The 16804-nt window shown below is 36.8% G+C and overlaps 1 protein-coding gene across 6 annotated transcripts in view; it reads right to left on the bottom strand.

The window, feature by feature from the left end:
- The window catches only part of THSD7A (thrombospondin type 1 domain containing 7A), a 713490-nt gene that overhangs the window by 91446 nt on the left and 605240 nt on the right, over window positions 1-16804 (bottom strand). For all 6 annotated transcript variants that reach the window (XM_029233858.1, XM_029233859.1, XM_029233854.1 and 3 more), the window contains 2 exons: window positions 13718-13912; window positions 2967-3201 (listed from right to left, as the gene is read on the bottom strand). In XM_029233858.1, coding sequence (XP_029089691.1) covers window positions 2967-3201; window positions 13718-13912 — 430 coding nt within the window. The remainder of the gene's footprint in view (window positions 1-2966; window positions 3202-13717; window positions 13913-16804) is intronic.

Below are 16804 nucleotides of genomic sequence, written 5' to 3'. Positions count from 1 at the left end.
CTAGAATTATAACTTAACCTACATGCTTAACCAGGAAATATTATATGGCAAAACCCACATATAATCCTGTTAATTCTTTTGAAACTATGGAATTATTGATTAGTAATTATTATTGGAAGCACTCCTCCTCAATGAGGCAGTTTTATAACTTTAACAGTGGGAGAGCATTACTCAATTACATGCTCTTCAAATTTTAGCCCTCAATAAATCAACGGAATTTACGTTATCATTGACAACCTCCAAAATTCTGTTTTATATGGTTTAGAAATTTCCTTAGCAAGATACTTGGTTAACTGTGGAGAAAAAAATTACTAAAAACAAAGCCATTAAATGAACACACAAAGATAAATTATACAGCCTAGATTACATCCAGTAAAATGAATTCAGACTTCCTTTGGTGAGGCAATTGGTTCAGTCAACATGCTTCTTTTCTCCTTTGTACTGTTTGTATTTAGTGTCTGTGGTTTAAATCAAGGAATTGATTTTCCCCCAAATCTTATTCAAGGTCAAATTAAACAGATGTGATAGGAGTTGAAGTTTGTTACTCGGAGGATAGATAAGATCAATAACATTGATTTTACCATTGCACAGTAATCTGTTTTATTAAGAGGAGTTTAAAACAAGGTTTCTATTTGCATTTTTGTTTCAAATGCCTAGTACTGAAAAGCAGTCATTGAATTTAACCTAGTATTTAGGCATAAGGGTAGTAACATTTTCTTTTGAATTCACAGTATTTGCTTAATTTTTTAGAACTTTAAGGGCAAAGTAAACCCATTTGATTTGACAAATCTATACTTGTATCCAGGTCATTGAATAAGGCTGCAAGGGTAAAGCACATTTTTAATGGATTATTGTGGTGGTCTGACATGGAGCTTCAGGATACCCTTTCTACTCAATGATTTAATAACATTAATCCACCAGGCTTTTCCACACATAGGCTTGTGCATATGTACATCCACTGCTCAGAAATATATTTTGTAGTTTGCATAAGTGAGGAAAATACCAACAGCAACATCTAAAAAGTGATTAACTGCAAAATAGGAACAGAGTGAGCTTACCCATAGAAGCTCAGCACAACAACCCTCCAATCTGTACCATGACAAGTTGGTCAGGTTATAACCCTCTACAGTGAATATTTCTACCTCTCTGCTTGTCCCAGAAAGACCCACAATTCTCCAGCACTTGGGACTTCCGCTTCTGTTGTTACTGCTATTGAATTTTAATACACTGCACATTAATATCCTTTGTTAGATTCATTACAACTTTAGCATTATTTCTATTAAAATATTGGTTTGGGGCTACCTATTAAGCATGTGGAATTGCTTTTCAGTGTATTCAAGTCTTTTTGGCATGTATTTTCTAATATATTTCTTAATTTCAAAGTACATAAACAAATAAAGTATGGGACAAAATACTGCTAATGTCCAGAACCCTGGCCATTAGTAAAAAACAACTCATAATGGGATTCTTATTTATCCCCTGGAGTTTGTCATATGTCAGTTACATTATTATCCTTTCCCTGAAACACTAAGAACTATCTCAAATATTTAAGAGAAAATACAGTTTCTAAGGTTTATTGAGTGCTTACATTACTACATTTTCTTTTCATTAAATCCTTTCAAAAATTTTTGAAAACTGAAGCCAGGATCTGTTAAGTAGTATGCTTAAGATCACACATGATATCTAAGCACTTAGCCAAGTATTTGGAAATTATGAGGCCATTTTTATACCAATGCAAACTTATCGGTTTTACTTTCCATGTTTCACATGGCTAAGATGATTTGAATTTTAAAAGATTTATGCTGTCTAAATATCAAAAGGTAAAGAGTTCTTTTTTCCTCTTGGCATATATATATATATATATATTTTTTTTTTAATAAATTTATTTATTTTTGGCTGTGTTGGGTCTTCCTTGCTGCATGCAGGCTTTCTCTAGTTGTGGAGAGTGGGGACTACTCTTCGCTGGGGTGCGTGGGCTTCTCACTGCGGTGGCTTCTCTTGTTGCAGAGCACGGGCTCTAGGCGTGTGGGCTTTAGTAGCTGCAGCATGCGGGCTCAGTAGTTTTGGCTCATGGGCTCTAGAGCGCAGGCTCAGTAGTTGCGGCGCACAGGCTTAGCTGCTCTGCAGCATGTGGGATCTTCCTGGACCAGGGCTCGAACCCGTGTCCCTGGCAGTAGCAGGCGGATTCTTAACCACTGTGCCACCACGGAAGTCCTTGGCATATATTTTTATAACTGATTAACTTTGTCTAAGAAAGAATTAGCCCAGTTATGCTATGACATGTTTTTGTTTATATTTCTCACAAGGCACATACAATATGCCAACTCTCTAGTTCTTTGCCCTCCCCTCTGGCAAATCGTTTGCCTTGTTGTTACGCTACTGGTAACTACAGTAAGAAACTGATGGTTTTTCTGCTTATTATAACACTCATCCTATCCTAAGGCTCTCTCTTGGGAATAAACGGCTTATTCATTTAACCATTAAAAGATGTAATAAGTTTGGCCTCAGTATTTTTGATATAGTACTTTCTAGGGGAAATGAAAGGCAGAGCACAGAAGGCTACTGCCCAATTAAACTAGGTCGGCAGCCTCCATAGCCTACGGATATAAAGGAGGTCATGGATGACCTCCACTGCTAGGACTTCATATACTGTCATTATTGATCAGCCAGACCAAAAGCAAGCAGTTCTTTCATTGCTTCACTAGCTCAATAAAAGCAGAAACTGCTACTGTAACACTGAAAGTAGATATCACATAGAAAGATTTCTAGAGAATTTATGGATCCCAGGTACAAGACTCTCCAGCTGTTACAACTTTATCAGCGGCTGCATTCAAAACAAAGAAGTCTTACTCTTGAGGCCAGGTATGATAAGAATCAAATGCTTCCTTTCATGAAGCAAGTAAAGCCTAAGCCAATCCCTGCATGGCTGGCCACAGGATTTACTGTTGTCATTCTAAAGCCCTTACTTTTTGGGTCCCACTTGGCCAACATTGACCCGCACACAGATGACTTTTCTTGTCTGCATGCCAACAGAGCAAGAGGCCTCCCCGTTCCAAGTTGTAGTTGTGTTGAAGGATGAAACTGAGGTGTCCTCGATGCACTGGCCCCAGGGACCAGTTTGCCAGTGGTACACAGTACAGGGATGCTCATTACAGCTGCGCACCTCTTGCAAAGCACTGCTATTTGGACACTGAGCTCCACCTATAAAAATGGACAACATTAGCAGATTAGATATGGTGCCAACAGGAACCTTACCATTCTCTGTTCCTTGTAATTAACAATAACAATGATACCTGCCACTTAGCACATGTGACCAGCGCACTGCTAGGAAGGCAAATTGCATAGTAAACTTATCTCATTTGGCATGGTCTGGCTTAAAATTTAAACTATGTGGTATATATGATATTTGGTTTGGGGCACTCAGGAGGACCTCAAAGAGAGAGGCTATTATTCACTAGAGAAGATGAAAATGAGGAACAAATAAAGCCTATGTAATTGCTAACCAGGGGAAACATGGGCATTGAGACTCTGTGGATGGAGAAAACCCAGTGTGTTTTCAAATGCTATCCCTCAAAATGAAAGCCTTAATTACAGTTTCAAAGTGCTGATTATTTCAATGAATTAGGATTTAGGGTGATTAGAAACAGGGGTTTTAAAATCAACTGATGCTTTCTGACTTTCCATAGCATTATTGGACAAGCCATGTAGTAATGATAATATCGTATTTCTTCAAATCTAAGATGTGATTGACTGTGGGATAGACCATCATTTTATGTGTCCCAAAGAAAGAGAAATGGCTGCAAATTAAACTACAATACTTTTTAACAACTCTAATTTTTACTGTATGCTTATTGAAATTGCTTTGTATGACTTATTGACATAATTTTAAAAAATATAACCCTTTTACATACTTTAAAAGGGACGGTATTCCTAAAATTTCTTTACATTCAGAATCCAAATATTTCAAGTAGCTTTTAGACTCACACTCATCAAAGTTTGTGTTCTCCTACACTATCATCTCTGTGGCATCAAACGTGTTCATGATGCAGGATTTCTTCAAGAGCGTTCCCCTGTTGTCTCCAGCGTTTTCTTCCAGGATACTGGTACCTATTTCTAAGTTCTGATGCTGTTGCATTTTTTTTTTTAATTTTTTTATTTTTTGCGGTACGTGGGCCTCTCACTGTTGTGGTCTCTCCCGTTGTGGAGCACAGGCTCTGGACGCGCAAGCTCAGTGGCCATGGCTCATGGGCCCAGCCGCTCCGCAGCATGTGGGATCTTCCCAGACCGTAGCACGAACCCGTGTCCCCTGCATCGGCAGGCGGACTCTCAACCACTGCGCCACCAGGGAAGCCCTTGCTGTTGCATTTTTAATCATACCAGAAGATGTCTATGAATGAGAGGTTTAAGCAAGCAACTGAGGAACGGTTTATTTTCCTTCCTCAAATGGCCCTTAGCTGTTTTTGTTTCTTTGTTTTTGGCAGAAATATCATGAGGTTGCTATTGCTCCCAGAAATAACAATGAAATTCACATGTACTAGCAATGAAAACTGTGTTATAACTGCTGCTTGGACACAGTGATTTTAAAATGCATCCATTGTGGATAAACAAGATGTGGTACATATATACAATGGAATATTACTCAGTCATAAAAAGAACAAAATAATGCCATTTGCGGCAACATGGATGGACCTAAAGATTATCATATGTGTGAAGTAAGTCAGACATAGAAAGACCGATATCATATGATATTGCTTACATGTGGAATCTAAAAAAAAGCATACAAATGAACTTATTTACAAAACAGAAATAGAGTTACAGATGTAGAAAATAAACTTATGGTTAGCAGGGGGTAAGGGGAGAGGGATAAATTGGGAGATTGGGATTGACATATACACACTACTATATATAAAATACATAATAAGAACCTGTTGTATAGCACAGGGAACTCTACTCAATACTCTTTAATGGCCTATATGGGAAAAGAATATATAAAAAAATAAGAATGGATATATATATATATATATATATATATATATATGTATAACTGATTCACTTTGCTGTACACCTGAAACCCAACACTGTAAATCAACTATACTCCAATAAAAATTTAAAAAAATACATCCATTGTAAGATGTAGTAATTACAGAGATGATGAAGGGTAAAACAGATGTGTCCTTTAATCAATAGAATATGGTGTGGAGTTGTCAATATGGAACTTTTTTATGTGCTAGCCCCATTATAAGTACTTTGTAGATGGGACCTCATTTAATATCCACAGCTGCTGTACAAGGTAAAAACTATAAAGTGGATGAGCCCATACAGATTAAATGATGCGGCCACAGTAACAGGAATTTAGGAAGTTTCTTAACACTATGCTATTTATAATGTCAACTATGAAAATAAAAAGCTTTATATTGTTAAAAGCAGAGTATTGGAGGAATTTATTGCTTACTTTATTAACAATTTGATCTAGTCAAACTTATGTAGTCTCTGGATTTCATCTTAAGAACAGAAAATAACTGGTTGTTCATGTGGAATGGCAGAAACCTTGGGTGTTCATCACACATATTTGTAATAGTAAATGGAGGAAATATTGAACATAATAAGAGGTGGGTTTTAGATATTAGGAAAGCAAGTCTAAAGAAGTTAAAAAAATAAGAAAAAGTGATTCAATAGCTAGTGACCTTATTATGGAAGATGGCCTCTAAAGCTTGAGATTTGGGGAAAAGTCATAAAAAAAACACACCCTGAGCTGATCTTTCGGTATCATTTCATTTGTGAGTAAGGATATCCCGCTATTCAGCATATAAATCAGTAGGCAGTTTACGTGAGAATTTAACTGCAATTTCTAATCACTTATGCAGTGTTGAACATGGGATCAACATGCAAATAACCTGCATTAAACAGCATTTCACTGCTGTCCCCTGCTTCATGAAGGTGAAAACATCTGTCACAGTTCATACCCTATCTTCCATCACTGGAAGCAATAAGTTTAGGATTTGAACAGGAACGACTCCTAAACCTGCTAATTGGATTGGGGAGAAATAAATGAGCACTCTTATTACCCATTTCCCTGAGGCTCTAGATTTGTCCAGCCTTATTTCTCAGGAAAACACATGCTAATTGTAGACATTTTACATAACCATTTTAACCATACCTTCATATTAATGGTGAAAGTATCCTTCTTCAACAAAATAATGTGCGTCTTTACTTAGCCCATTTTCACTTTGAGTATACGTATGCTATTTAAATTGTGGTTTTAAAACTCTGAATTGTTTTTGACATTGGAATTCACTGCTTGGCTTTGAAAAAAATAAGAACTTCTACAACATCAGCATAAGGTGTCCAGGAGCTACAAGATAACTGTTTAAGTTTACAGACATAAAGACTATCTATTTTCTTGCCCCGATCCACGCTAAAGCCGCATCAGCAGTTTGGGGCTGATGTCAAGGTACTTGCACAGATAAGCCCCAATGTGGTCTTAATTATAACAACAATGTGGCAATTTGGAAAGCATGGCTTGGAGTGATCAGTCACTGCAGCACGGTCATGTTGTTTGGGGAATAATTTTATGGTTGAAAAATTGATAGATACAATACTGAATTTACTTATTATTTATGGGAAGATCTAATTCCAGACATCTGGGAATATTCCCATTTCTGTAGTACTGGGGAGATTATAAAATGTCACCTGTGACAAAATTAGTGATAAGCGTATTTTTAAAAAAGTCCTCTTATACATAAAAACATACGTTTCATACTAATGTGACTATTTAGATTTTCTATCATTCCAGCAAAAGGAAAGACTTTATAATACTTTGATGAAATCCTGCTATATAAATAAACTTTCATGTCCATAGAAAAATACCAACTATTATGCGAAACTTCTCTCTTAGGAATTAAAAAGCGACTTTTCCTCCCCACATCAAGATCATAAAAAGCTTGATTAGGAAACATTTAACAGAACTATGGTGTTACTGGGTCTGACATTGAAGTCCTTACAATTTAGATGGCCAATTGAAAGAAAAAAGAACCTCTTCAAAACATTAATTAGAAACCTATATACTGACTGCAATATGCAATGGTTACCTGCGCTTCAAGGGATATCTAGAGGGGTTAGAAATAATTCTTGCTACTCTCAAGGATCTTATAATGCAGTGGAGAAAAGTAATAGGGGGATAAGTTGAGCAAAAAAATGAGTATAATTCTAGGTAGAATATAATAATTATGTTAAAAGAGGTATTTTGTATAATTGGGATTCAAAAGTGTAAGATTACATTAGTTTGGGGGGTACTAAAAATGACAGGTTATTGAGATAAGGCATTGATATGAGTTTTGAAGGAGTAGTAGTTTAATAAGCCAAGTTCTGGGAAGGGAGAGAAGGAAGGGAGGATTTTATTTAAGCAGAAGAAAAAATAAATAAAAGCAAAGGTACTCAGGCAGGCATGACCCTGGGAATTAGTAACATTGATGCAGTCAATTGGAGTAGAGAGTCCACACAGGGAAGTAACTGGCAATAAGGAAGTGGATGGGGCTCAGGCTAAGAAGAGGCAGTTACAGTGTACTATGAATTACAGTTTTAAGATACTTGTAACTTTGCCTGCTACTGCAGCCCTAATCACTTTGATAGCAGACCACTGTGGATGAAAAGAACGCTGGCAATGGCATGATTTCAGGGAATTTAACTGGAAGAGCGTTAGCCATAGAGAACCTCAAGAGACCCTGCTGCAGCCCCTACCCCTTCCACTTTTTTCCCCTTGTAGTAAAAGGTAGAAGACGTCCCAGTGTGGAGTCTGCATAAATCCTGCCTGGTGGTCCTGTAGGAACAGACTGAAGCAGAACTCCTTTTTCAAAGTCGGTAGTAGGAAGATGAGGAAGTGGTAGTATTTGCTTAGAAGTCAGAGTTATGTGTGTATATACACATAAAATAGATCCTGCGTTCTTCAAATTCCTCTAGGAAATATAAATACTCCCTGATTCTTAGAATTAAAATCATTTAACTATAAAAATTAAGCAAGATAAAGTAGAAATATTCCTCTTCCCAATGTTTTATACTGCAAAATATAATTTTTGAAGATACTAATTGTTTGAGAAAAATTTTGGCCTAATTTTATTCAATTGTCTCCATTCTCTGCATGTACAAAGCGGGTGTAAAGACACACTAACATTTTGCTGAAGCTATAATATCAGTTCATTTTGAACTTTACAAAAATAAATATTCTCTCATTTCTTGCTTTGTAAGGATAACTGAATCTATAATGAAAACTAACAGAAGTTACTGCTATACTCAGTGGAAAACATTTTGAAAATAATTTTTCCTTTTTAAACCAAGTGTGTTAAGAATCTGTAACACAAGTTAAAAAAATGGAGAAGGCCATAAACCTAACATCAGTTTTACATTTTTCATTAAAATTCAACTTACTACTATTTATATTAAAAACATGCCAGACTTAAATGTTAAAATACGGCATCCTTTTAGAACTCTTGAAATAATTCTGAAGTAGCTCTTGGAATCCATCCTGTAGTTTTACAAAATACAAGGAAGATTTTTACCTCAAAGTATCAAACAAATCAAAAAGCAAATTACTAACCTTATTTAACTAAAAGTCAACGCTTTGGAAGTAAGATACAAACACACACACACACAATTTTTTTTTTAAGTTGAAAAGAAATATTTTTACTTTCTCCAGTATATTATCTATCTCCAGTTGCTATCATTTGTGATTTGGTTTCCAAATGACAATATTTCAATAAGAGGCATTTTATGACATTTTTGTGTACTGCCGGTACACAAAATAGGTTACATAATGTTACTCAAGATGCTATGAAAAGCAATTGTATTCAAATTGTTTTCATTCTATTATTTTTTGTTTAACTTTGAACCAACCTCAATACTATAGGAAAATTAAAAGTATTATCAACAGTTTCTTCCCTTGGATCACTTGGAAGAAGTTATTGAAATGATACCCTGTTATCCTAAAAACTTCAATGTGTATTTCCTGCAGTCAAGGGCATTTTCCTACACATAAGCACATTCAATATTTAAGATCAGGAAATTAACACTGATACATTATTTCCATCTAATCCTCAGGCCCATTCAAGCTTGCCAATTATCCCAAAGTATTCTTTATAGCAAAAGGATCTAGTTCAGAATCAAGTGTTGCATTTAGATGTTACGACTTGTTAGTCTCCTTCAATCTTCCTCAGTCTTTCCTTAATTTTCATAATTTAGACACTTTTGAAGTTTAAGGGCCAGTTATTTTGTACAATGTCTTTCAGCTAGGGTTTGTCAGATCTTTCCTCATGATTAGATTCTACAATACGTACCTGTGACAGGGATGTTACAGATGTGATGTCATGTTCTCATTGTACCACACCAGGAACACATGCTTTGCATGTGCCCCATTACTGATGATGTAAACTTTGATCACTGGATTAAGGTGGTGTCTGTCAAACTTCTTCATTTAGGAGGATACTTAAGATTGTAAATATAATGTTCTTCATCAGACTTTCAATTAATACATTTATTTATATCAAGTATGGATCCATGGTTTCCTCTCTTAAGAGTTATAACCAGCTGTTACCGTTATTTTGGCATTCACATTGTTCCTGTATGTGGCCAGTGGGAGACCCTTCAAGCTAGCTTCTGTGACCTTTTGACATATTCTCCTCTTCCTTCCTTTCTGGCACAAGATCCTCCAGGCACATCTTGTACTTTTCCTATCTCAGCCTTAGAATCAGCTATTTCTCCAAAAAGCCCTGGTTCCTTTCATTGGAGAACGGCATTAGACACCAAGATCTGAGTGCTGAATGCACTTATTGCTATTGTGGTCCTGCTGCTCTCATGTCATTTCAGTGGACAGAGCTAATACATGTATACATCCATAATATGAATATACATCATACTTATGTTTGTATTTTATTTCTATGCCTAGATTTATAAATTGGACACCATGAATTCACACTGATAACTTCAAGTTCCAATATAATACAATAGGGTTTATCCTAGTTTTCTTTTTTTTTTTTGGTACGCAGGCCTCTCACTGCTGTGGCCTCTCCCGTTGCGGAGCACAGGCTCCGGACACGCACAGGCTCAGTGGCCATGGCTCACGGGCCCAGCCGCTCCGCGGCATGTGGGATCTTCCCAGACCGGGGCACGAACCCATGTCCCCTGCATCGGCAGGTGGACTCTCAACCACTGCGCCACCAGGGAAGCCCTAGTTTTCTTTCTTAACATACTTATAACTCCCTTCTCCAGCAATAAGAAACCCAACTTCTATTATGTTTAATACATGTACCTATTTGGTCACTCCCCGACCCCAGATTATTCCAATCTCTCACTGCCATCTTCATTGCTGTACCCATAGGATATCTTCATCACTCTGCCCATATTCTGACACCCTGCATTCGGCCACCCCACATTACTGAAACCCTCCTCACCCCACACTGGGCTGGCTGCTTCAACGCTGGGATTCTCTCTTCACCCTGCTCGTGCTCTGGCATCCTGTGTTGGGTAGCTGCTTTTACCCTCTTATATAATCCATGGTCCTCCCCACCCCGACCCCTTTAGACTTCTCAGTGTCTCTGACACTTCATGCCAGGCCATCCTTTTCCTACTGGGGATGCTCATCTCACTCAGCCTGGGCTCTGACAACCCACTCTGGACCACTGCAGACCCCCCACCTGCTGGCACAGATGCTCAACTGCTTGGTTCCACTTAATGATTTTGCATATAAAATTGTTCAGGAAGAGAGATACAGAGCCTAGAAAGGAAGGGAAGGAAAGCAAAAAGAAAGTATAACATGAGGAAAAGGAAGTGCTATTCTACTATTCTATCATTCTTTTAATAGGAACAAAGAAATAATAAGTCATAACATTTTAACAATGGAGAGCTTAGCTACTGCACTGGGGCCACATGGAATAATCCTCTATCTCACTCACACACACACACACACACATATATGGAAATAGATATACACATAGAGGTAGACACACACATGCATACAGACATACAAAAAAAAAGACAGGTAAACCAGGGGTAAGACCAGTAGCCAGCGATCCTCTCTTTCTAGCACACAGTAGGACTATTATTTCCCCTGCCCCGCTTAAAATTAGGTTCAACTTCAAGTCATGATTATATGATTTGCTTTGATAGTGAAATGTCAGTGGAAATGACACAAATCACTTCTGGATGAAAGAATTTAATTGCTGATGCTTTTAAGTCAGCAGATAGACTCCCCAGCTATCTTCTTCCTCCGGCATGAGGATTGTGAGGTAGGCCTTCATATGCAGGTGCAATGCTGAGACATTTCATGTGGGACAGACTGCCTTGGAGAGTCACCTGTCACTGCAGCAAAATTCCCAAGAGGGAAAAATAATTGTTTTTTTTAAAGTTACTGAACTTATGGGCTGTTACTGCAGTACAACTTAATGTTTCCTTATTAATACAAAGAGGTTATATTACTGAGATAAATAAAAGTACAAATGTATAGGTTGCAGCATTTATTTTGTAAATCCAGATAAATACATTTGTCCTGTAAGTTATTTCATGAGAAAGTTGTATAATTTCATGTCTTATGTTTACTCAATATATAATTTTATTAAGGTGATCTTTTCCCTTAAGGTTATCACATTAATTTTCTGATCCACAGATAATTAAGAACATTTATGGCATATACAAAATACTAATTCTTGGGGAATAATAGAAATACATGCTTTTGTGTAGAATTATAAAGGGTTAGCTAATTGGCAGGGAAACATATTTTAAAACTTCCTGCAAACGCACTTCCTAATTCATTTAAAAAATAGCTCAGAATTAGAAAAGGCTTAGTTTGAAGAAAAGAAAATGTGTTTCAGTGTCCAGCAAATAACAGGTATTATATCATTCTTGAAAGATAAATTCTTCATTAAATATTTCACATAATTATACCAGTTTTTGTAGCTGTTATTAACAGAGACAAATAGCAAAAGATTCCTCATTGTCAGAGTTTCCTCTACAGTTTCCATTTAAAAGTATGTTTTGAATTCATGCCTTTATGATTAACTATATACACATCTGTAATCTTCCAGCACGGGCTGTTTATGATGCAGCTATTAGCCTTCATTAAAAATTATCGAAGTCGCGCACTTTCAAACTAAGTGGATGATACATACCAAACAACAATCATAAATTTTTGCCTTTAAAGCATTCTATGACCTTTCAGTGTGAAGCATCATGTCTATAGAAATAATGATCTGGTGAGTTCTGCAAACATGGCAAAATCTCAGCCATGTGACTCACAGGGCGAAAAGTCACTTATTACTAGTCACACAGCAAGTGTCTGCAGAGTATAATGGATTTATAGGAAGCAGGGTGACCACAGATCTAATTTTAATGAAGCCTAAGACATGATCTGAGCTGATAGAGTGTGAAGTCTGAATATAATCTATACAAGGTTAGAGTTATTGTTTGACAACATAAGGAATATAATTTTGTCTCTAAAAGGTTCTATTTTTCTATTAGGTTCCATAGATACATTTTTCTCTTGGTAGCAAATGATTAAAATTATATTGAGGTGACAAGAAAAAAGTTTTTGGACACTTTAAAGAAAATTCTAAATTTTCTCACAGGTTGACTATTTTAAATATGTTAAATTTTCTCCTATGTCTTAAGTCCAAGGCAGTTATATTTTTGCATAGAATCACATACACAGATAGCAAGTTTGATTAAGTAAGAACACTAGCAGATTTCTATCACTAAAATGCTTCATAAACAGAAAAATGAAATAGGCAATATGAAAACTCCTCCAAAATTGATTACTTGGAGGTATACATAAAGAAACATGTGCTTACTACAAATAGAAATCATTATTTACTAGTGTTAAATGTGAATGGAGAAGTGTCATTCAGCCTGATAACATTTAAATAACGTACGCCTATATTCTTGAGACAGAACATGCCTTAATGTGACAGAACTTGACTTATTTCTACGTTTTCCTTACTCCTGTGTTATTTTCCAGAATGACAAGATTAAATATGACATTATATCACCCAGTCACACAGAGGCCAAATTAGCATCTGGATACAAGCTTGAGAGACAATTACCAAGAGCCTTGTATTACGCGACAATAAAGCTTGAACAACTGAACTATGAATATATGAAAAACCTGTGCTTTATTCACCCAATAGGGTGAAGTGATTTAGGAGCAAAGTATTTTAAAAATGAACACAGTCTACATTCTGGATCTCAGAGCCTATGCTCAGGAACCTGAATGCTAGAAAATCCATGTAATTTTTAGTCAAGCAACAGTCATGCTGGTGATTATTTAAAATAAAGCTTACTATTTATGAGAAGGTAGAATACGATTTCATGGGGAAAACTGACTACTGAAATAGAGAAAAAACAATGAAACCTGACATTTGCAATGTGGAGAGTCATTTTCAATTTTTTTTCACAGGTTTAACACTTTGAAGTAGAAAGAACTTGAATTATTAGGAGGGAGAAAAGGCAAAGTGAGTTCACTTTCCAAAGTCTTTTTTATTAAAGATCTATCTTCAAGGTTAATTTGGGGGAACAGGAGCAAGGTGCCCAATATGTCAACAGATATTAAATCTCCTTGGATTGCTGGATTTCTGGAAGTTGATTTTTGTAGAACATCCATCGTATCCAGGCTACACAAAGATAATGCACACCAACTTCTGGAAGAAACCTAAGTCCCTTCTGAAGCTGGTGACCTTACCTTCCTCTCCTGCATAGGCCAGGATGGACCGTGCTCGTATCTGTTTCCCTTCTGTGGTTTTCCCCGAGCAGGTGTGGGAGCAGGACGACCATGCAGACCACGTGCTGAGCACACAATCCTTGGGGCACGGGGCATCGCAGGCAACAGGGATGGGGAAGATAGCGTCTCTGCACAGCTGTCTGTCAACTTCTTCTCCTGGGAAAGACATCATCACCAATAGTCTATCATTTTAAAATAATGTAAAATGAGCAACTGAAACCAGTTGGGCACCAACATAAACTAGGTTACTTCCCTCTTGTTCTTGGTTAAAAGCAAAACCAAAAAAGTCACTGCATACTATAGCCAGATGTTAAAAAAATACCAGGAATGAATAGATCGACACATAGATAAGATAGATAGATCGATCGATTGATTCCTAAATGAGGCTTCTTTATTATCAGTGTTTGGGTGTGTAGATCAAGCACATTGCTACAAGTATTTTATGCTGTGATACCTGCCCAGGAAGTGATTTTTATACTTATATTATTAATCTTTGCAATAAATAGCATCAAAGAAATATGTCTACCCCCCTTTATTTCATTATTGCAGATGAGCCATCATTCACAAATAATGAACCCATCCATAGCATGTACCATTTGTTTTCCTGAACCAACTCATATTCTCTTCTTTGCAAACTCTCTTGTGTCTCCCACAGAATTTATTTTTGTACAGTTGGCAACCTTTTTCTTTCATTAAAAAACTAGTCCATTAGTTGGAAATAGCCAGGAAACATAAATAATAGGATGATAGTATAAAACCACTGGCTACAGTGATCCCACTGGGAAAGGGGGGAAAAACAACAAGGTAAGCTAATGGCAGAAGTAAGACTGTGTCACTCCAGTGCTTAAAACTCTTCAGTAGTTTCCTACTGCTCTTAAGATGAAGGCCAGATTTCTTAAAAGTTTATGAAACCTCAAATGATGTGGCTCTTGTTTTCTTTTCTAGCTTCATCTCAGTCCACTCTTTCTGTTACTCACAGAGCTCTAGAGACCAGCACTCATCTAGCGTTTAAGTAAATGAAAGGATATATACAAAAGGTCAGTGAGGAAGAAAATATTGTTGCTGTTAATAAATGGCAAAGAAAACTAGAAGAATTACAAATAAATGACCAAAATACAGTATGAAAACGTCTGAACTCTGTGGCTTAGCTGGTAAGTACAGGTGCTAATGAGGTCAATGGAACAGAGTAAAACAATATACAAACAGGCAAAATTAATCTGCTGTTTTGCCACAGAATATATCCATAATTCAGGATGGGTGTATCAGAAATGTGTGCCTTGAGGCATTAGGCATTCAGATGAGAAAGGGTGACTAATCATGCCCTTCTTCATTGCTATAAGCCAACGACTCAAAGCTGCTTGTCACTGATGGAGGGTTAGGAGCATCTTTTGAATGGGCAGTCCTTTATTCATGTATTTGAAAAACAAAGACAGAAAATCAGAAGTCAATTGGAAATGCTCTAACATTAATCGCTACTAGTTTGTAGGGCCTTAAATCATTAGGCTAAATCAGAAGGCAATTGGAATGCACTTACGTGTTAGTAGCCACTAGTTTGCAAGCCTTTAAATTGTTAGGCTTGCTCACTAGTAAGTAAGACTCACTAAAATGACTGTTGGTCACCATTATATTATTCATTCTTCTTTAGTTACTCTGATCTGTAAGAAGATCTCCTTTAATTCTGCTTTTACTGGCTTTAGAGTTTGGCTTATATCCCAATAAATGATATGATATAGATTGTATGGTAGATACAATATAAAAATCATTATACTCCAAAACATGTTAATATTCTACAATTTACATAATGACTCTTGTGTGTACTAGACTTTTTTCTTAGTGCAAAGAGGGGCCTGCATATGTCTTATTTCCTTTGTTGCTATCTTTTATTGTTCTGTCTACTCTCATTCACTTTCATTTCCAATATTCTGTGAAAAGTAAGGCAAGTTTGGGGCTTATAGTCAACCAGGAATTATAGTTTTCTGTTTTCTATAATAGTTACTTAATCATTTCTATTCAGGAAAATTTAATTCATCCTGCAACATTAGAGGAGAGTGTGCTACCTGTGTGCAATTACATTAATTTGCATGACATAAATAATACATTCCTGTTTCTTGTAGTATAAACCTAAGGGATGTACAATTTTAACCTTTCTTGCTTTTTGAGTTAGTCTTTTATTTTTTTCCCCCAACCTGTGTCCCACACCTTATGTTAGATCTTTTTCACTCACTTTTTTCTGCTTAGTCAGGTGTACTTTCCTGTAAGCCAATTCCTTCTAGAGTCCACCTTAACCCTCTGTGGAGCTGTTAAGACCCACTTTGGATCCAACCTCCAAGGTTTCAGCATTTACTTCACTTTCCTCCCTGGCAGTCCCCCCTCTACACATCCCCCCCCCCACGGTCCCACAACTTGGTCAGGTGTGACCTTGCCCGTTTGCCCCTCTAATCGCTCCTGATTGCCCATCACGGTCTTGCATCCAAATAATGGCATTATGCCCTAGACACAGTGACTTTTTTTCCTTTCCTCCTACAGATCAATTTCACTGTTGCCTTTGCATTCTCTCTTCCTTTTTCATGAAACTTTCATATCTTCACACAGCAGACTGCTTCTCAACATTCAGGTTTCAGTTCAATTGTCTCCTTGCTAGGGGAGCCTTAACTGACCATACACAATCTCACAGTAAATTCATTTTATTTTCGTGATAGTTTTAATCACCACTAGAAACTATCTTAAGTAATTGTTTTCATGTTTATTATCTGATCCTACTACTAGAGTACAAGCTCAATAAGGGCATGTTTCTTATCTGTCTTGTTCATTATTTTATACTTAGAACCTAAAACAGTGTCTGGCACCTAGTAGACACTAGATGATCTACTATGTGAATAAATGAATTAAGTTTAAGCTGTTGTTCTAGGAAACAGAATGCTGGACTAGACAAATATGGATTTAAGTACAGTATTTCTTAAAATACCATGCATTCAAGTGGTCTAGGACTTTGCTAAAGTGTATTCAGTGGACAGGCAGCACATGCATCATCTGGAGTTTGCTAGAAAT

The sequence above is a fragment of the Monodon monoceros genome, unplaced genomic scaffold (genome assembly GCF_005190385.1).
Source record: "Monodon monoceros isolate NGI ecotype Baffin Bay Population unplaced genomic scaffold, NGI_Narwhal_1 Super_Scaffold_2, whole genome shotgun sequence".
Classification (NCBI taxonomy): Eukaryota; Metazoa; Chordata; class Mammalia; order Artiodactyla; family Monodontidae; genus Monodon; species Monodon monoceros.
The sequence above is the reverse complement of the archived record's forward strand: the minus strand, read 5'-3'. Positions and strand labels throughout refer to the sequence as shown.